Source organism: Babjeviella inositovora, assembly GCF_001661335.1.
Source record: "Babjeviella inositovora NRRL Y-12698 unplaced genomic scaffold BABINscaffold_11, whole genome shotgun sequence".
Lineage (NCBI taxonomy): Eukaryota > Fungi > Ascomycota > Pichiomycetes > Serinales > Babjeviella > Babjeviella inositovora.
The window spans coordinates 106,729-125,712 of record NW_017566848.1 but is presented as its reverse complement, the minus strand read 5'-3'; the positions used below and the strand labels follow the sequence as shown (position 1 = coordinate 125,712).

Below are 18,984 nucleotides of genomic sequence, written 5' to 3'. Positions count from 1 at the left end.
CTCTATTTATAGAGAGAAGTAGATAATACAAGAAATCTCGAAATACTCTGGTATTTTGTCCTGCCGGGTTCGAGCTAGGAGATGTAGACAGAGTGACCCCTGATTAAAGTTTTCGACCAGTTGCCGAAATATTTCCAGATGTGTGGGAAGCGGATATAGGAAGCGGACATCTTGCGCTAGACGAGATTTCATTTGCAGTCTGCCAGATTCGAAAGTTTCGAGCCAATGAGCGCCGCCAAAGCAATATTGGCTATATCTAGCTCTCGTAAATATCGCTTGCTCTTGAAAAGGCTTTTGCTGTCTTTTGTATATCACGTGCATATAGACCGATATGCTCATCGGCTAAAAACCGGATCAGCCAGGAGAATTGGCACGAGTTCAATGGTGTATCGGCAAGGCGATTTTGAGACTCCCTGTGGCACACGCGTTGCAAATTCCGCGACGTAGTATTTCGGTGAATCAATATGAGTGTGGTTATGGATTAATCCGCCAAGCTGGTGGCCTTCCCTTCCGGCGGGAGTATAAAATTATACCTAATCTACGTAGGCGCGTCTCGGCGCCGATCACGTCTGGATCAGCGAATGTTGTAAGTATCATACCCCGAGGCGTACAAAAGATGAATGTGTATTTTTATTCGTATGGGTGATATTAATTATGCCTTCCCGTATTAATACTTCAGGATTCCGTGGGCAAGACACTTTACCTCTGGCTTTTTATACCACCCGACTAATCTCGCCTTGTGAATGCCTGTACCAGGCCTCCATGGTAATCCAGGCCCCTCGGCACATAAAAGGACTTAAAATCTCGTCACCAAAAAAAAAAACACTTTAAGTTTTCCCCCTAGAGCTGAACTATCTGAGCTACAAAAGAGGATTGTGAAAGGAGTTTGAAAAAAAGAAATAAGCCCCAATACTTTGAGGTGATCATAAAGGTATTAAATCTAACTCGATTGACTTTTACATCAAAATAACCGGCACTACCTGCCATGGTTTCAATTTTGCCACACTCACAGCTACTCCACTTAAATGATACTTCATCTTAACTACATACTTTCTGCTCGGTCCTGTCACGAATACGCACTAAGGTTTAAGAATCACCCACGGTATATATGTGTCCTGCATCGTACTGAAATTGGGGGGAGTGACTCTCGAAATGAGGCCTCGTTCCACCCACCACAGCGTCCATAACGGAGAAATACCATTATTTTCTCACTAACAGAGATCAAAAGAGTGAGCGGAAGGCGGCTCCCCCCTCGAGATGCCCGATTTGCTGCGCATGTCGGTGGCTGGGCGCCCGGCTAGTTCCGACCAGTCGGAAAAAAAGAAAGAAACACCGCCTGCATTTAAGCTTCTCAACTCAACGTACACCCGCTGAAAGCTGTGCGAGAGAAAATTAACACCATACACGGAGAGCGCGCCAGCAAAAAAAGGAAAGCTGAGCGCCATTTGACATCCTACTCCCACGCTTCGACCGTATCCCTGCCCCCCAGACGATTCCTGGAGCATTCAAAGTATCAGCAACATCAACGTATTTCTGATCTACTGCACGGAGACAACGTGGGATTAGACCATACACCCCTTCCGCATATCAACCACCCTTAATATACAGCGCTTTCAATTGACACGCCGTACAGTCTTCAACCTGGATTACTCCACAAGAGTCTAGTCACAACTTCTAGCGGTATACGACCGTTCTTTCGCTTGTGACGTTCTCCATAACCTATTGCTAGTGATTCTAAGTAACCACATCCCTTAGTGATCATCCTGTGATTCTGTTCTCACGCGGTCCATTTTTGAACCCTTACTCCCTTCGATTATCCTCGAGTCTAAATTGACCCGATCCTCGACTACTGATTATTCAACCCCCGGTCCGACCATCCTCAATACGCTCCTGCTGAAATCATGAGCCAAGGAGGAACGCCGCGCAACGCGGGAACGGCAAAAAAAGAGAAAAAGGAGGGTAGCGCGCCGCCCGGGCAGTTTGTGAGCGACTCAACCGCAACCAACTCGCGCCAACTCTTGAATGCCTACATCTACGACTTTCTTGTGAAAAGCGGGCTCCCCGCGACTGCCAAGGCGTTTGTCGCGGAGGCCGACGTGCCCACGACCAACACCGTGGCGCCGGGCGCGGCCGAGCCTGCACGAGCGGACTTGCCGGCGCTCCAGATTTCCATGGACGCGCCGCAGGGCTTCTTGTATGAGTGGTGGCAGATTTTCTGGGACGTGTTCAATGCGCGCACGCACCGCGCCGGCTCTGGACCTGCGCAGCAGTACTTCCAGCTTCAGTTGTTGCGCCAGCGGCGCGAACATGCGTTGCACAGCATGACCGCGCACGCGGCGCACGCGCAAGCGCAAGGCCAACCACAGCTGCAGATTCAATCCCAGGCGGCGCCCCAGGCCATGCAAACGCCGGTGGCGAAAGCCTCCGTGCCACCCGCACCCACCGGCTCGCCCGCCAAAAGACAGCGCATATCGAACAACTCCACGCCAACCAGCGTCCCGAGTGCGTCGCCCCTCACGGGACACCCGCCACCGCCACAGATGGTAATGCAGAGCTTCAACCCGCAGTACATGTACAAGGGCCCAGGCTCCGCTACGACGCCAGGCATACCGTTTAATCCAATGGAGCTCCAGCCGCAGATGAAAGTACCAATGGGCGTGTACGCGGGACAAAACGGGGCGATGATGAACGGAATGGCCCAGAACGGGGCGATTATGGCCCAGAACGGCCAGGGCCTCACAATGGGCGCTACAAATGGCGCCACGAATGGCACGAACGGTGCGGGCTTCACCTCCATGAACGCCAACCTACAAGAGTACCAGACCCAGCTCATGCTTATGGAGAGACAGAACCGCATGATGATGGAGCACGACCATGCCGGTGGTGATGCCATGGCTGGCCAACAGACCATGGCCATTCCCAACCAGCGCTGGCAGCAGTTGCTGCAACTGCAGATGCCGCCACCGCAGAACGCTGCGCGCAACACGCCCGCGGCGTCGCCCGCGACCGCGAGTGCGCCGCATCCCGTGGACAGCAATGGACACACGCCAAGCAATGTAAAGACCCCGGTGGTGGCAAACATGCCAACGCCGAACAACTCAGGTGGCGCGGGCCCGGGGACTGGTTCCACCGGCAAAAAGAAGCCTGCGCCGAAAAGACAGCGTAAGATGTCGAAAACAAATGGCTCCGAGCCACCCACCCCAACCACGCCCTTGACTCCGGCGAATGTCCAGACCACGCCACAGTTGGCGAACCAGCAGCCTCCGCCAGCCGCGAGCGCTGTCACCACCACCGGCCCTAAGAAAAGCGTGTCTGCGCCTGCGTCAAAACGCAAAAGCAGCACCAGCGATGCCCCGACTCATATCGATCCCAACGCCTTGCGCTCTCCCGCGACAAATGTCAAGCAGGCCAAGGAGACTGCGGAGGAGGTCAAACCAAGAGAGACCGCGATCCTTCCAGAGACCGGCCATGAGCTCATTGGCGTTGCCCCAGAGCAAGAGGAGGGGTTGGCTACGAACTTCATGCAGGACTCGCAGTTCTTGACGGACTTTGGCAAGGTGCACGGCGTGGCTGTTGCTCCGGAGGACATGGACTTTGACTTTAACAACTTTTTGAATACAGGGGAGAATGAGCACATGGGGAGCAATGTGGGGTTTGAGGGGGTGTTTGGGTGGGCGGATGGCGTCTAGAGCAGGACAATTAAAAACGTGCTGTCCGGATGCAAGGCTAGCGTCGAGTCGAGAGCTGTGTCGCACGTGGGTGTTCAATTGTTTGTCCCGCGTACGGAGTATCTCCTTTATCGCCACATCGTTCACACACGCATTATCTCTACCTCCATTTTTCCGTACTACTCAATCTCTTCTTTCTCCCTTCTCTTTCTTCCTTTACTTCTCTCAACTTACGTTGTAACTTTTTTAATTCTTCCCTCACTTACCTTTTCTGTTTGTATTATGTTCCGTTTCCGGATTTACTCCGTTTCGTTTTCTCAGGAGCTTGTTCTCCTACTCATCGTTTTGTGTTTATCTATTTCCCTTGTTTCGCTTACTAGTGTGTAGTGTGACTGTCAGCGTGGGACGCGAGTTGCTGACCCGTAGGAGGGTAAAGACTCTATTAAATTGACGAGAAGCAGAATGGAGAAGAAGCGTTCGGGGAGTGTCACTTTCAGGATAAGTGGTTTTCCCTTGCTCCTGGGCAGTTTTGACTGGCTCTGGAAAATAGGATATAAAAGAATTCTTTCTGAACCACGACTTGGTATGTGGTCTTAGATTTAATATCCCAGAAAACTTGCATCTGCTCTGACTACTTTTTCGGTGTTTTTAACCTTTGCCCGTTCGTCCTGGCGAACGATGGTCCACGCCGTGCCGCGCTGCGCAGTTTTGCACTGCACCTCGGCATGCATAACTTTTTCGACACTAATTAACACTCCGTCAATTATTCCTCAAGCCGTAAACCCAAATGCCCGAGCCCCAATCCTCGGATCCAAAACCTGCGGATACTCCATCCGTAGTGTCCAAGGCGGAGCCCCCGGACCTCACCTTTAAAAACGTCATGCGTGACATCTGGGAGGGCATCTACGCGTTGCTCTACACCCCGTTCTACATTCGCTTAGTGGCGCCAATTCTCGTCCTTGGGGAGTCTGTCGCGGTGAAGGCGATCATTGCCCGTGTACCATACACTGAAATTGACTTTAAAGCGTACATGCAACAAATTGCCCAGATCAAAGCCGGTGAGTTGGACTACGCGTACATCTTCGGCGACACGGGGGCCTTGGTTTACCCTGCGGGCCACGTCCAGATCTACTATTACCTCATCGATTTTCTCACGTACCACGGTGAAAACGTGATCATGGGCCAAAAGTTTTTTGGTTGGGTGTACGTGATGACGTACGCCTTGTGTGTGGTAGTCTACGCCATGGCAGACATGCCCCCATGGACTGTTATGATGTTGGTGCTCTCGAAACGGTTGCACTCGATCTACGTTCTTCGAATGTTTAACGACTGCTTCACCACCCTCGCGATGGTATTATGTGTCTTTTTTCTTCAGCAGGCGGCGTCCTACAAGAAACAAACGAGAGTGAGCTCCTTGTTGACGTACTCCGCCTCCATTGTATTCAGTTTCGCAGTGTCCATCAAGATGAACGCCTTGTTGTACTTGCCGGGCTTTTTCGTTGTCTTGTACCTTCTAACTGACGAGGTTTTCAGCACCTTAATGTGCCATTTGGGCGTCATGGCCGCGACCCAGATCGCTATCGCCTGGAGCTTCCTCCAGCCCTTAACCTACACACCTGCGGCCCACGCCATTAGAATGAACTATCTTGCCGGTGCCTACGACTTTTCTCGTCAGTTTTTGTACAAATGGACTGTGAACTGGAAGTTTGTGCTGGAAGATCTCTTTCTTGACCACCGCTTCGGCTTTGCATTGTTACTCATACAGGTGGTTTTCCTTTTGGTTTTCATCTTCTCCCAAGCGGTCACCCACAAAACCTTGGGCAAGTCTGTTTCCCAGACGGTGAGAGATTTCTTCCGAATCGCAACCCCCACCCTTTCGCCAACGGCCATTATCAACGACCCTAGCCGTGCGCCACGTTTCGTGGTGTTTGTAATGGTCTTCAGCAACCTCATCGGTGTGCTCTGTGCGCGTTCGCTCCACTACCAGTTCCTCTCGTGGTACGCGTGGCTGTTACCGTTGTTGTTGTCACTCACCGGTGTTGGAATGTTCGTCTCAACGGGACTCTGGTTACTCCACGAGTGGTGCTGGAATGTCTTCCCTGCCACAGCCGTTAGTTCCGGAACCTTGATTGTCATTCTTGCCTTTGTGGTGGGCGCCGTCTGGAAGAGAGGCGATGCTATCTTCCAGATGACCGTCGATGAAGAGAAGAAGGATCAATAAGGCCCCTCGATGGTATCTTATAAGACTTGATGAAATATATCAATACCTATTTGTAATAATTACAACTAATGCTACGCATGCATATAACTATACCATTGGATATTGCCTCCACTGGTATCCAGTAGAAGTCCACAATTTCGTTACTGGTGCTTTGTAGTAAAGGTGCCTCGTTCTAAATGAAGCCACTAGTGCCCATCCCACGTGAGACTACAGGTGCCTTATCTTAAGTGAGACATAACTTTATCAGTCAATCTATATAACGACTTACTGACTGTTTCCTTGTATATCTAGATCAGATCTGATAATCGATAAATTCTATCTGGTTATATCATTACCTACGTGGATATACTACACGCTATATGGGGTACTCAGGCATTCTATCCCCGATACTCCGAGACTATTAGCTAAAATAAACAGTCAGCACATTTCCAGTCTTTCTAGATAAACGTTTTATATTTTATATCCCATGAATTCTCACAAGTACAATTAAAATGCCGTAACCTGGTATTCAGTTGTGCCGGCGCACAGACAAAAGCCCGCGCGGCGTAGCCGGCGCCAAGCACTGTACACTAGGCAGTGCAATTTAAACCTAAACTGAACACCTCAATGGCATCACTACTCTGTACTTCCTAAAACATCCCAGACTTTACTCTCTTCACTGCTACAAGTGGGTTTTATTCGCCCACAACTCCTTCCGTCAAAGTCCCATAGCCACTACAATCGCTTTCGCTGATAACCCTCTGTTCTACTGGCCCACCTCTAGACACATTCCTGTCCTTCCATCGTCATCTGCCCTTTTCACGGTACGATCACGTTCCCAAACTGCAAATAGATTTGCTATTATACTCCTGAAATCATTGGTGGTGCCTCATCGATACTACATTGCTATCAGAGTTGATCACTAGCTTTTTTTTTTCGATATCATTTCCCTGACTTCCTTGCTATCATCTTGCCATCGCTTTCCTAAAAAATCGTTAAAGGTGCACCCCAAATTCCACTCTACTGATATTCCTGATCAGTTAGTTGTTGACATTTAATACTATTTGCTGTGCATTCACCATCACAGCCTACTCGCCTAACCGTCCTGTTTATTCATTAAAACTATCATACATGGCAGACATTTCCTCGGAAACTCTCCCCACAGTGCCCTACCACAATACGGGCCGTAACTACGTCCAAGATACGGTATCCTCCCTCAAAGGAAAACAGTACGCCACACTCTCGGATATCGACTGGGACTACGAGTACAAGGCCGAACGGTTACGCCGCTTCCAACTTCTGGAGAAGGTGGGGCAGTTGGCAGACCTTGCGCGGCGCTGGGTGGTAGTGGTTGCAATTGGCGTGGCTGTTGGCCTTGTTGCAGGTGGTATGGACATCTCGTCTACCTGGCTCCACAACATGCGCTCGGGCTTCTGCACCAAAGGTTTCTACCTCACAGAGGCGGTGTGCTGCACCGGGATTGCGGACGGTGATGTCTGCACTGCGTGGAAGACGTGGAACATGGTGTTCCACATCCGCACCGACAGTCTCCTGTCGTTCTTCTTCCGCTACTTCATCTTTATCGTGACGTCGCTCATCCTCGCGGCGTTGACGGTGGTGCTCATGCTCATGGCGCCACTCGCGCAGAAATCGGGAATCGCCGAGATCAAGGCCATCATCTCCGGACTTGTCATGGACAGCTTTCTTAGTACCGATGTTCTCCTCTGCAAGGCAGTGGGTTTGGTCACGGTGGTTAGCTCCGGGATTTGGGTGGGCAAGGAAGGCCCGTTGGTGCACGTGGCGTGCTGTTTAGCCGAATTTATTGTCCGCTTCACAGCCGAGAACTCCAACCAGGCGTTGAAACGCGAGATGTTGAACTCAGCGGCTGCAGCAGGGATGGCAGTCGCGTTTAATGCACCGATTGGCGGAGTGCTCTTCACGTTGGAGCAACTCAACACCCGTTTCTTTGTAGACCGTTTAATGTGGCACTCGTTTGTGTGCGCCACGACCGCGGTAATGGTGCTTCAGCTCCTTTCGCCATTCGATGACGGGTCAGACGTGCTCTTCAAGGTGGACTCGAATAACAATTGGTTGTTTCTCGAGATCTTCCCATTCATGCTCTTGGGCGGGTTGGGCGGGTTGTACGGGTATTTGTTTAACAAGGTGAACCTTCTAGTCGCGCGCATGCGCAGAAAGCTCATTGGCGACACGAACTACCATCTCCTTACGACGGAAGTCATTGGCATTGCGTTTGTCACATCGCTTCTTAGCTTCCCACTCCTCTTCTCGCGCCTTTCCCTTTCCACCTTAATCACACGCCTCTTCCGCGACTGTGCAGCGCAAAGCACGTCGCAGATCATCGGCGGCTTGTGCGAAGACCACACGGTGATCCACTGGAAGACCTTGGGGTTGTTGTTTCTTACGGGCTTCCAAGGCTTTGTTCTCACGTGCTACTCCTACGGTGCCTTCATCCCCGGTGGTGTCTTGATGCCATCCATGGCCTTGGGTGCCATCACCGGCCGCATCTTCGGCATCATTATGCAGCACATCGAGCTCTCCCATCCGTCCTGGAAGGTCTTTGCCTTCTGCTCTGAGTCCAACACATGTGTCTCGCCCGGGTCGTACGCGGTAGTAGGCGCTGCGGCTTCCGTCACAGGCGTCACGAAGATGACTGCATCCGTGGTAGTAATCATGTTTGAGTTGACCGGTGCGTTGACCTACGTGTTGCCAATCATGATTGCAGTGTTAGTGTCGCGCTTTGTGTCAGACGCCTTGGCCCGCGAGGGCTGTTATGAGTTGTGGATCAAGTACGCCAAGATCCCGTACTTCTCCGACTCTACCAAGCCATTGCCTCCTGTGGAAACCAGCCGCCTCATGACGAAATTAGATGACTTGAAGGTTATCTACCAGGACAGTGTAACACTCGGTGACCTCCGCTTCTTGGCTCATAACTATGACTACCAGTACTTTCCGTTACTCCGCTCCCCCCACGGTAACAAGCTCATTGGGCTTGTGAATCGCTTGGACTTAGTTTCTGAGTTAGTAAAGGTCCTGAATGCGGATTCGGAACTGCCCGTTCTCATTGCACTTCCTAATGAGAGTCACTACACCCCGGTGTCGGTTACAGATGGTAGCGTCACTGTGTCGCCGCTTGTCGAAACGGATATCGTACCTGTATCGCCGAACCTTCCGTTTCCATCCTTAGTCAGTCTCTTCAAGACGCTCAGTTGGAGTGTGGGTGTAGTTGTGTCTAAGGGTGCGCTCTGCGGACTTATCACAAAGAAGGATGTGGTGGAGTTACTCGACGGAGATATGTATCTCGGGTATCAAGCTGAAAGGCGGGTTGAACCAGGTCTGGATCGGTTGATGGATGATTATTCTTAGGCTGGCGAGGATGAATGTAACCTGAAGGGTGTTTTGTGCTTCAAAAATTTTTTTTTTGGATATTCGGAGTAATTCAGTTAGTGTGTGAACCTAAGTATAAGCGGTTCAAAGAGGCTTATCCTCGTATTGAATCTTGTAACCAGTGTCTTGGGCCTTGCAGTTGGATTAAGTAAAAATAGATATCGGTATAGGTATATAATTGAACTATTTTTCTAATGATCGAGTAACTTTAAAATGTATAGATGTTAAGATTATGTAACCTCCGTGACAACTTCGATACGGGGTATTTTCGCAGAACTGAACACATCAGAGTAGTTGAACATGTGAACTTATCAAGATAGCTTTTATACCTGAACTGGATGTCTCTTTTTAAGCGTGTTTTTACTCTGTGGTTCACGGTAGAGATATTATTTGACATGAGCCCATTGTAGCTTTATTATCATTATGGGACATGCTTAAAGATTCACGATCTTGTAGACTTGATGATTCTGGTTAGAAGTTAGTTCACTATTCTAGAAAGATTATTACTCCGATTTCACTATATAAATGATTTATATATTTGCTTATAAAGCACGATTTATCCTATAGTTCAACATGTGTAATTGGAACGCTGGGTCAGGCCTCAGCCACGCTCTACATGCGCATTATAATTTTTGCCCATTACACATTTTTACGATGCTGCGAAAACCAAAACACGTGCCATAATTTCTTCCCAAGATTTTCACCGTGCCTTTGGAGGAAACAGAATAAATTACCCAAATAAAAGTCTTGACTGAGAATAAATCGACCAATAAGAATCTTTATACCTATTGGTTAGTTGACTATGAAAGTTTTGGAAATGCCCGACCCGGAGCCACCCGTACAAGCCCAGTTGCCAGCTCCCGCCAGTCTGGTTTACCCAGTCTTCGTCCCAGCGCCTCCGACAGCCCTACCGCCGGTTCAACCTCCCCAACCATCTAAACCACCAACTGTCCAGCCATTTCCACCACCTAGTTTCCAACCATGGGAATCGCCTAATACTTTCCAACCAACAGCACCCCCGTCTTTTCAGTCTCCTACCACTCACCAGCCAGCTCAACCACTTACACCTTCCCAGCCCCACCAGCCGATTTTGTCCTACGGCGGTTTCAGAGGCAGGAGTCTGTATGCTTCACACAGAGGCCAAAGTGTGTACCGTGGTGCGCCGCGTGGGCGCGCCAACACGTGGCAAAGAGGGGCTCGCGGACGGAGCAGAGGAGGGTACAGAAACATGACACTAGTGGTGAACCACTCTACCGCAGAAGTACCAGCTACTGCCCCTGCTGACCAAGTCGCAATTTCTAATCCAAAGGTTGCCCCAAATGAGGCTCCAAGTGTCATTGATGGTCCGAATTCCACTCGAGACGTCGCTCCTGCCCCTGCGACAGCCTCTCTTCCAAATGACAAATTCATCGCCAGTGTGTCCAAGGGTGGAATGTCACTTGTCAACACCAGAGTCTACTCCAGCGAAACGTACCAGTCACAGCTAGCACGCATCAACGAGGCACGAGCCCTCTTGCTCGAGCGCCGGAAACAAAAATTGGCACAAGAGAAGAAGCAGCGCAGTATGCACGCCATCCAGACCAAGGTCTCCAAAGCTAAGGTGAAGTACGACGACTGCAACCGAGTGCAATTCGGGGATGAGATATTTGCCATCACCCGTGGGGGGAACAAGCTAGTGCCTATTTCCATCCGTACCTACGAGTTGTTGGAGGCTGTCAAGGTGTTGAAGTCCCGAGAGGTGGTGCCAAAGCGCTTCACCGCGGATTTGTATGATGAGCAGACTGAAGCTAAAGAAGAGGACGTGGACGTCCAGATTATTCCTGGGGTCACCAAGCATGACTTGACGGCACTCAAGAACAAAATCTGCTACGGCACCCGGAGCTACAAAAGACTCAAGAACGGGTGTTTGAAGATCCAAGGCAAGCCAATGTACGTATTATTTCCTGTTGATGATTTCAATACTAACACATCTAGCATGCACATTGAAAAGTGCAAATACTTTACAAGAACCGGTATGTTTTCTATTTAACTCCTTTCTCCAAGTGAAAAGAGCACCAAGCGCCTTTCTTGACTAGCCAATACTAACACACGAAATTTTGTTTCATTAGGTATCTGCACTAACGGAAATACATGCAAATTCAGTCACAATCCCGAGCAGATTGCACTCTGTCAGGCCTTCTTGAAAGCGTCTTGCACAGACTACAACTGCTGCCTCTCCCATATCGCCGTGCCGGAAAACACCCCGTCGTGCAAATATTTTCTTCTAGGAAACTGCACCAATCCGAACTGTATGTACGTGCATAATGCGGTTGACTTCAGTCATCCGCGCGTGTGTCGCTCGTTTGCAATCGGAGGATGGTGCGATCAAGCGACCTTGTGCGATATGATACACTCGTTCGAATGTCCTGACTTCCAAGAGCCAGGTGGTGTCTGTCCTCGCGGCAGAAACTGTAAGTTATCGCACGTGGTTCGTGGCGTCGTGCCTAGCCGGGGTAACCCCAACAGGGCCACTAGTTTCCGCCAACAACAACTGTCCAAGAACGGGGCGAGCCTGGACCTTCTTCTCACCACTGACACGTCGGGCGATACAGCGTTGGATACGTTCAATGAAAAGGATAAAGTCACGTTGATTTTGACTGACAGTGACTTCAGCTCTGATGAAGAGGAGAACGGCGACGACGACAGTGATATAGATTTTGATGCTGATTTCATCCAGTTCTGATCTATTACCGTATATAGAAAGAAAATGAAAAAAAAAGTGCTGTCGAAGAAATTATGAAGGAAACCTTCTCGATACAAAAAGATTTAGAATTTCAATACAACTTTATGGACTTGAAAAAATAAATGTGGGGCCCCGTAATACTATTAGTAAACCGTGGGTTACGTAGAGCTAAAAAGAATGAATTAAGGCACAGGGCCTGGGAAACGGATTAAACAAGATGTATACTAAACGATGTAAATTAAGAGAGGAAAGGAATTATTAGTGAGATGCCTTTTCTGTATCCTCGGCACTAGGTCTCGCATTCTCTGTGGCGTAAGACCCATCCAACACGACATCGATTTTTTGTTCCTGTGGAACGGTTCTGGATCTAACAGGTTCTGGGATGTACATCTCAGCCTCTTCGTAGGTGAATTCACCGATTTGGGCAGCATCGGTACCCATCTCCTCCTCCTCTGGTCTTAATCTCAAACGCAACATTGGAATTCTGTCCATGATTAACAAAATGATGGCGGTAACACAAAACGCCCAGAGACAGGTAGAAGTGGCAGCAGCCAACTGATACCCTAACTGAACGTAGTGGTGAGTCATCCAGCCACCTTTAATCACGGTGATACCGTCGGTGACAGCCACGTAATCAGCAGCAAAGAGACCAGTCATAACACTACCCACAAAACCACCCACTCCGTGAAGTGAGAACACATCCATACCATCATCAATGTTCAAAACATTCTTCAAGTCGACGGCATAGTTACAGACAAACGCAGTCACACAGCCGATTGGAACGGCGGTATAGACTGGCACGAACCCAGCCGCCGGGGTAATACCCACAAGGCCAGCAATTGCACCAGTACAGAGACCAACAGTAGTCCACTTACGCCCACAGCGGAAGTAATCAACAAACATCCAAGTTAAGGCACCACAGGAGGCGGCCAAATTGGTGTTGACACAAGCGTACCAAGATCTGATAGAGGAGTTACCGGTGGAACCACCGTTGAACCCAAACCAACCGAACCACAAGAACACAGTCCCTAAAACAACAGACGTAACCGAATGAGGCTTGTACTTCGGAAGCTTACCATCGGCAACTGGATCGTTTCTCTTACCCAAGATCAAAGCGTAGGCAAGAGCACCGGCACCAGAAGTCATGTGGACTGGACCACCACCGGCAAAGTCAAGAGCACCAAGGTCGAATAACCAACCGTTTCCACCCCAAGTCCAGTAAGCGATAGGCGAATAGACCACTGTCATCCAGATGAACAAGAATATCATCATTGGCCCCAATCTAGCCCTCTCGCAGGCACCACCAACCATCAACATACCGGTCACACAGGCAAACATACCCTGGAACAAGCAGTATAAAATATCTGGCACTGTATCGGAGATGGAGGGGCGCCCTAAAACTTTCATTAAACAGAAGTTGTCCAAACTACCCAACATGACCGATCCCGAGTGGGAGAAAACCAAGGAGTACCCCCAAAAGAACCACTGGAATGAAACGAGGGAAACCGCCATCATCGACGTCCACAAAAGAGACAAGGCGTGCTTCTTACGGGAAAGACCAGAGTAAAGTAAACCAATACCTGGAATCATAATCCACACAAGGACGGCAGAAGTGCCCACCCAAACCATGTCGGCTCTATCGAATTGTACATTCAAGTCAACTGTTAGGGAATCACCACCTGTACCCGTGCCAGTGATCCCACTTGGAAGAGGAGCAGCAGTATCAGACATTTGTATTTATATGTGTCTTACTATTGAGAAGTTATGTGAAAGAGTTTGATCTTGAATGAGGATGAGAAAAGGTTGACGCTTGAGAGAGAGAGCATATCTAGAACAGGGAAATAGAACCTTTATATACTTTTATGTCTCTCTCACCCCAAGTTAGATCAAATAAATGGAGTGTTTTAAATCTGGGAAGATACCTTTTTTTGTTATCGATAAGCCCTCCTGCGTGAGTTCTCCGCCGATTAAATTGCATGCGTCAAACCTTCTTTGTCAGGGCTTTACCAGTACCAAGGTTCAGGTTTAGGGTATCCGAGACGTCTATTGGTGCGATGGGGTGCAGCCCGGTGGCCTTGGTATGGTGATATGCAAGATTTCAATAGTCACGGGCGGTTAACGGACGAGCAGTGATGGGAACACCATACAGGCCATTACCCGATAAGCAAAACGTTAGAAGTCGCCAAGGCGTACTACTTCGGTAGACCATAACAGTTACTTCGGATAGGCCAGGGTCTTGACTATTTGGTGCCAACGATAATGCGGTGCATATGTACGTGAGAGCCGTTGGCCAATAAAATATCGCTATGCAAAGCCTATCATGCAGCCAGAGTGTCTAGGAGAAGCGATTGCGTACTGTTTTTTCATGAAAGATACCCAGCCACATATCCACTACCGAATCGGCCGCAGCCTCGCGCCCGGAGACCACAACGGGAAATCTGTAACAAACTTGTTCCGTAATAGGATATCTAAGTGGCTAGTGTATTTAAAATTTCTCACTCTTGAGAATCGCACCTGCCCAAAGATAAGGATTCCGAGACTGCAGGTAATTCTAAAGCCGGCAACGGCACATAATTTTGCATGTGAAGGGCGATGTTGCTATCCATGAAATCGAAACAGGTCTTTGTAAAGCGGGATTACGTTATTTAATAGTGGCTCATTCTACAAACGTGTACGTTATGAGTACCCATCTAGTCGGATGGGCGGCTGGGTCTAGTCTCACCCCTAGCTGAATGGATCAAGTCGCGACAATAATCCACAAATGTGGTACGGATATATACCAAGATTGTCAACATTTTACCGCTGAAGCTATGAGGCTATCGGCCAATTATCGGCCAGGAAAAGAAAATCTCCAAGACATTTGGTTTAAGATTTGCTTTCAGTCACACCGTTCCAATCTAATTTATTGATTACTTGCGCGTCACCGGTTAAACCTTAGAAAGGGGGTAGTATGAGCGAAGCCCCATGAAGATAAATACCAGTGTCAGCGGGAGTGTATTTTGTGGTCTGTTATAATTTATTTTTCTGCGGAGTCGTTGTGCCAAAATTGGTCTAGAATCTGGCAAAGCTACGCCCGCCAAAGTGGATAGCGGCAGACTGATGTATTAATTTATAGCAGCTGCACAAATACCTTGTTTCATACCCCGAGCTTTCCTGACTCTCTAAAACTGAACGGTGTATGCTTTATCGAATGCCACCTCCAAACATGTAAAACGGTGGTAAGAAATGTACATGGCCTTATGTGTAGTAGATTGTAGCCCCATATTGTTATTCCCCAGCGGTAGATATACCGGGGTTAACTAATAAACGAGTTCTAATCCCTTGAATGAGAATTTACTCTTTTAGCTATTTCAGAATGGTTTGTCCCAGATCCTGGAGCCATGTCTCACTATGCTTCGCGAGGCATTCTGGAATCTTGCTTGGCATGCAAAAAGCATTGGCATCGGAGATCTTGACCTACATGAGACTTGCATATATTTACTGACAGCTAGACCCTTGCGAATGGGAAGTTGCGGCAGACTCAATATTGAAGGGTCCATATTGTGGTCAGATGACTACGATTAGTGAAGTGACACAGTATACTCGACACTCGATACCGAGCTGAGGATACGTTATACGTTTGACGACATGCGGTGGTTTTAGATACGGTGCTCTATCTAGTACGATTCTAATATCCCTTTCGACCAGATGCGCGAGAGACGTGTCTCACTTACCTACTTGTCTATACATGCATGAGAGAGTACTAGACTGCAGAAAGAAAAGCGCAACAAACTGTGTATGTGGGGCTGGATACCTGGAATCACTCCACAGTCAATTTAAGCTTAAGCAATTTCCCTTGGTATTCCGAGATTTCGATTACCCCACCACCTTCTAAAGTCTCACTAACCTGCAGCTTTTCTCCCTTTTTATTCTGTTTATGCATGAGCATGACAGAAGTGATAAACGGGCACAAGCTATTCATCTATATATATGTACCAGAACGAAAGCTCCCCTTTTCGTGAAAAGATAAGAAAGAATTATATAACCTAACACAAACTCCTTCCGGAACTGAATCGCCGGGAATACGTACAATTTTTAGCCGCTTGTTGACACCAAAAATCGCCACAAGCGCCGCTCCCCTAAATCAACGTTTCAATCCAGCGACTCAATTAAAAATCCATAATGAGTGTTCACACAAAGTACGTATAATTGCATCGCTAACATTAACGAAGCACGATACTAATATGGCACCTCACACGTATGCGTGTGTGATGAGTTCAGGCTTCCGTCATTTTCCGAATTAACCGCAACCTTCGAAAACGATTCGCCACCAATACATATTGATCATTCTTCGGATACGCTCATATCTTCCCATCATAGTACAGTACTTATAAGAAAAAGTGACTCCGAAAACACCCCTACCGAGGGAGGACAAAATGGAATTATCGACCACACAAGAAAGAAAGCATCTTCTAGCAATAGTGGCAATGCTGATATCCCGCTCAATTATCAGTTCCCATCGTCCATACACCCCCAACCCCGTTCACTTACACTGCCCGGTCACTCCCTAGACTATTCGATACCGTCGACAGACGGTTTTATTCCAACGGAGGAACGTGCCTTCTCGTACAAACGGAACCACAGTACTTCCTCCTCGGTAGATCAAGATAGGTTGAAATCCCAGACACGAATCAAAAACCGATCTTCGTCTTTGGATGCGTTGGCCGAGGTTTCTAGCAAAATGTACTGGCTGGATGATACTTTTCGTCACAACAGAGATGACATGAAAACCAAGCTACTTCATGGGCTAGAGAATGCCCTAGCCTGTTTTGAAGAAAAGGAGGGACTCTGGGCAGCGGTAGGGAAAATCATTAATGATAACTTTGAAGATGATCGGTGCCCCAGTGAAGTACTCTACAACTATGACAGATCAACAAAACCTGTTTCAGTTTCTGGCAAGAGGAATGGTGCTTTTCAACCCAGCACCGATCTCATCTTCAAAAGGCAGAGCTTGGATCTCTTGTTGGAAAGTATACCTTTAGAATTGCTTGAGGTGAATATCCAAAATTCTCGGATGATTATTGATATTCTAGACGATTGGAAGCAATATAAACAGGATATTGAGAATGACAAACTCCAGTCTTGGAGAAATGGTGGTAGTCAGATCCATCAAGTAGACGAAGATTTTGACACCGAAGGCTTCCAGGTTCACGTCGGAGATATGGCTCAACCCGAGGACGAACATCCTGTCAAATTCTCTGCCTTATCTGGGCCTACCTCGAAAGTTATTCCAAGACCCACAAATGCCCACTCTTCTTGTCTGACTCCAAAAACATGGATCCTGAATGATGAAAATTGGAATCAAGCAAAAACGGAGAAAATTCATAAGTGGAGGAACGACACTGCACGACAGAAACCCAAGTCCGATGAAACGATTAGGGGTCTGTCAAATCAAAGCGCAGAAACAATTAGTTTACTTGTGAATCCTGTTTTCTTTTCCACTCAGAAGAGTAGTGGAAGCACGAGAGCTCCGACTCTGAAGAAACCCCCAATGCTTGCACTGCCACCCACCGCATCAGCCAAGAGTGGGTATAACGACGAATTAAGCAGAAAAAACCGAGAGAAGGTCCAGTGCTTGCAATGCGGTTCTACCGAAACCCCAGAATGGAGAAGAGGGCCATATGGTTCTCGAACCCTTTGCAATGCTTGTGGGTTGTTTCATTCAAAGCTCGTGAAGCGAAAAGGAGAAGCTGAAGCTGCAAAAATTATGCGGGGGCGATTACAGTCAGGCCAGGGTATGGATAGGAGAATCCTGATATTATGAATGATAACTTGTTAGGTTTTCTAGTAAATAGTGAATTAAAATGGGTTTGAAGTATCCATTGATATATATATATATATATTGGATTAAAAACTGATGGTTATATATTCTATGTGGATAATATATAATAATTGAGGACACCATCCACGTTTACCTATTGATAAGCCTCAATTCGAAGGCTCCATGGGAGCTTAAAGAACTAAACCGTTTCAACTCAGTATTTCTGCACAGAAAATACTGTCTTTTAGTTCAGGAGTTGTCCGTGATAGTTTAGTGGCTAGAATCCCCGCTTGTCGCGCGGGGGACCGGGGTTCAATTCCCCGTCGCGGAGCTTACCTTTTTCCTTTAAAAAACTACAATTTCTGGACCCCAGGTGTAGGTTCTATCGAGCATGTGAGAAAGACCGGGTGGCTCCGGTATCTTTAATACCATAAGCGCCTGGAAGAAAGCGGCGTGCGGAAATTTGATGAACACTACATCCAGGGACGAAGAACGTCAATGCGTACCCCTGAATACGAATTAAGGGGAACTCCAAGGCCTGTTAGTTTGAAGCATCAGGTAGAAATGTATGATTTGCATTTTATCCAATACGTCGTATTTTGCTTCCCGTACATGCACTATCAGTTGCAGCTCCTCCGGGGCGGGCTTACCCTAGTCCTCTATGCACCCAGATCTCGGAAAAGATCACTCTGATGCAGCATTTATCCTTTATTATGTGATTCGCACCAGCATTATATACGAAGATAATATAAACGGTGGCGTGGGGATCTAAAACGTGGAGTAATTTTTATGTAAAACCATTAGATTGGTTACGGGCGTCGATAAATATCCTACTTCATACTTGTTTACCGAAACATAGTTTAGGCTATTCCCACGTGTCTTCCATAAAAAGTATACATGAACATCCGACCTTAGAACCGAAAAATTTCGCGTAATTTTCTCGCAAAGCATACAGGGGTGTACTGGACGAAAAATTGTATGGATCACGTGTGGGAGACAAGAGGTTAGATTTGCTTGTGCCACTGACAGCATGCATAGCAGTAACTTGTGCATCGTGTATATGTGGACTCCACCTGCCAGGATATTTTTCCTGCACCTTGCTGCGCCCTCTGTGATATACTAAACATAGCATGGGGGATCCATTCTCCGCGGCAGTGTGACATGATCCTGTCCACTATGAATCTTATGG

General features: G+C 48.0%; 8 protein-coding genes and 1 non-coding gene across 9 annotated transcripts; 7 read left to right on the top strand and 2 right to left on the bottom strand.

The window, feature by feature from the left end:
* Positions 1-1,901: 1,901 nt before the first annotated feature.
* Positions 1,902-3,689, top strand: FLO8 (Flo8p; the record flags this gene model as incomplete). Its single annotated transcript, XM_019130585.1, has 1 exon — positions 1,902-3,689. One exon carries the CDS (start codon positions 1,902-1,904, stop codon positions 3,687-3,689), a length of 1,788 nt encoding a protein of 595 aa, XP_018983518.1.
* Positions 3,690-4,444: 755 nt separating this feature from the next.
* BABINDRAFT_162860 (dolichyl-P-Man:Man(5)GlcNAc(2)-PP-dolichol alpha-1,3-mannosyltransferase) lies at positions 4,445-5,975 on the top strand. The gene has a single exon (XM_019129584.1). It carries the CDS (start codon positions 4,456-4,458, stop codon positions 5,887-5,889), a length of 1,434 nt encoding a protein of 477 aa, XP_018983517.1. The 5' UTR covers positions 4,445-4,455; the 3' UTR covers positions 5,890-5,975.
* A 545-nt stretch (positions 5,976-6,520) lies between these two features.
* On the top strand, positions 6,521-9,310 carry BABINDRAFT_162859 (uncharacterized protein). The gene has a single exon (XM_019129583.1). It carries the CDS (start codon positions 7,000-7,002, stop codon positions 9,250-9,252), a length of 2,253 nt encoding a protein of 750 aa, XP_018983516.1. The 5' UTR covers positions 6,521-6,999; the 3' UTR covers positions 9,253-9,310.
* Positions 9,311-9,366: 56 nt separating this feature from the next.
* BABINDRAFT_88285 (uncharacterized protein) lies at positions 9,367-9,701 on the bottom strand. Its single transcript, XM_019132862.1, has one exon. It carries the CDS (start codon positions 9,668-9,670, stop codon positions 9,482-9,484), a length of 189 nt encoding a protein of 62 aa, XP_018983515.1. The 5' UTR covers positions 9,671-9,701; the 3' UTR covers positions 9,367-9,481.
* A 299-nt stretch (positions 9,702-10,000) lies between these two features.
* BABINDRAFT_162857 (zinc finger CCCH domain-containing protein) lies at positions 10,001-12,110 on the top strand. The gene is made up of 3 exons (XM_019129582.1): positions 10,001-11,202; positions 11,248-11,285; positions 11,382-12,110. The coding sequence occupies exons 1-3, from the start codon at positions 10,076-10,078 to the stop codon at positions 11,993-11,995; spliced, it is 1,779 nt and encodes a 592-aa protein (XP_018983514.1). The 5' UTR covers positions 10,001-10,075; the 3' UTR covers positions 11,996-12,110.
* On the bottom strand, positions 12,108-13,803 carry MEP2 (ammonium permease). The gene has a single exon (XM_019132452.1). The coding sequence runs from the start codon at positions 13,724-13,726 to the stop codon at positions 12,254-12,256; it is 1,473 nt and encodes a 490-aa protein (XP_018983513.1). The 5' UTR covers positions 13,727-13,803; the 3' UTR covers positions 12,108-12,253.
* A 919-nt stretch (positions 13,804-14,722) lies between these two features.
* Positions 14,723-14,933, top strand: BABINDRAFT_162855 (uncharacterized protein). Its single transcript, XM_019129581.1, has one exon. The coding sequence runs from the start codon at positions 14,728-14,730 to the stop codon at positions 14,902-14,904; it is 177 nt and encodes a 58-aa protein (XP_018983512.1). The 5' UTR covers positions 14,723-14,727; the 3' UTR covers positions 14,905-14,933.
* A 998-nt stretch (positions 14,934-15,931) lies between these two features.
* On the top strand, positions 15,932-17,855 carry BABINDRAFT_177391 (GATA-type transcription factor). The gene is made up of 2 exons (XM_019131034.1): positions 15,932-16,173; positions 16,256-17,855. Exons 1-2 carry the CDS (start codon positions 16,157-16,159, stop codon positions 17,796-17,798), a joined length of 1,560 nt encoding a protein of 519 aa, XP_018983511.1. The 5' UTR covers positions 15,932-16,156; the 3' UTR covers positions 17,799-17,855.
* Positions 17,856-18,054: 199 nt separating this feature from the next.
* BABINDRAFT_t293 lies at positions 18,055-18,126 on the top strand. The gene has a single exon. It is a non-coding gene; the product is annotated as a tRNA-Asp (tRNA).
* The last annotated feature ends 858 nt before the right edge of the window (positions 18,127-18,984 follow it).

Excerpts from the sequence above, each read along its gene's own strand:
- BABINDRAFT_162855 (XM_019129581.1), top strand. The coding sequence starts at position 14,728 with ATGGATCAAGTCGCGACAATAATCCACAAATGTGGTACGGATATATAC.
- BABINDRAFT_162857 (XM_019129582.1), top strand. The coding sequence starts at position 10,076 with ATGAAAGTTTTGGAAATGCCCGACCCGGAGCCACCCGTACAAGCCCAG. Across the intron at positions 11,203-11,247 it reads AAGATCCAAGGCAAGCCAAT|CATGCACATTGAAAAGTGCA; the intron begins GTACGTATTATT and ends TAACACATCTAG. Across the intron at positions 11,286-11,381 it reads CAAATACTTTACAAGAACCG|GTATCTGCACTAACGGAAAT; the intron begins GTATGTTTTCTA and ends TTGTTTCATTAG.
- BABINDRAFT_88285 (XM_019132862.1), bottom strand. The coding sequence starts at position 9,670 with ATGTCAAATAATATCTCTACCGTGAACCACAGAGTAAAAACACGCTTA.
- BABINDRAFT_162860 (XM_019129584.1), top strand. The coding sequence starts at position 4,456 with ATGCCCGAGCCCCAATCCTCGGATCCAAAACCTGCGGATACTCCATCC.
- MEP2 (XM_019132452.1), bottom strand. The coding sequence starts at position 13,726 with ATGTCTGATACTGCTGCTCCTCTTCCAAGTGGGATCACTGGCACGGGT.
- BABINDRAFT_162859 (XM_019129583.1), top strand. The coding sequence starts at position 7,000 with ATGGCAGACATTTCCTCGGAAACTCTCCCCACAGTGCCCTACCACAAT.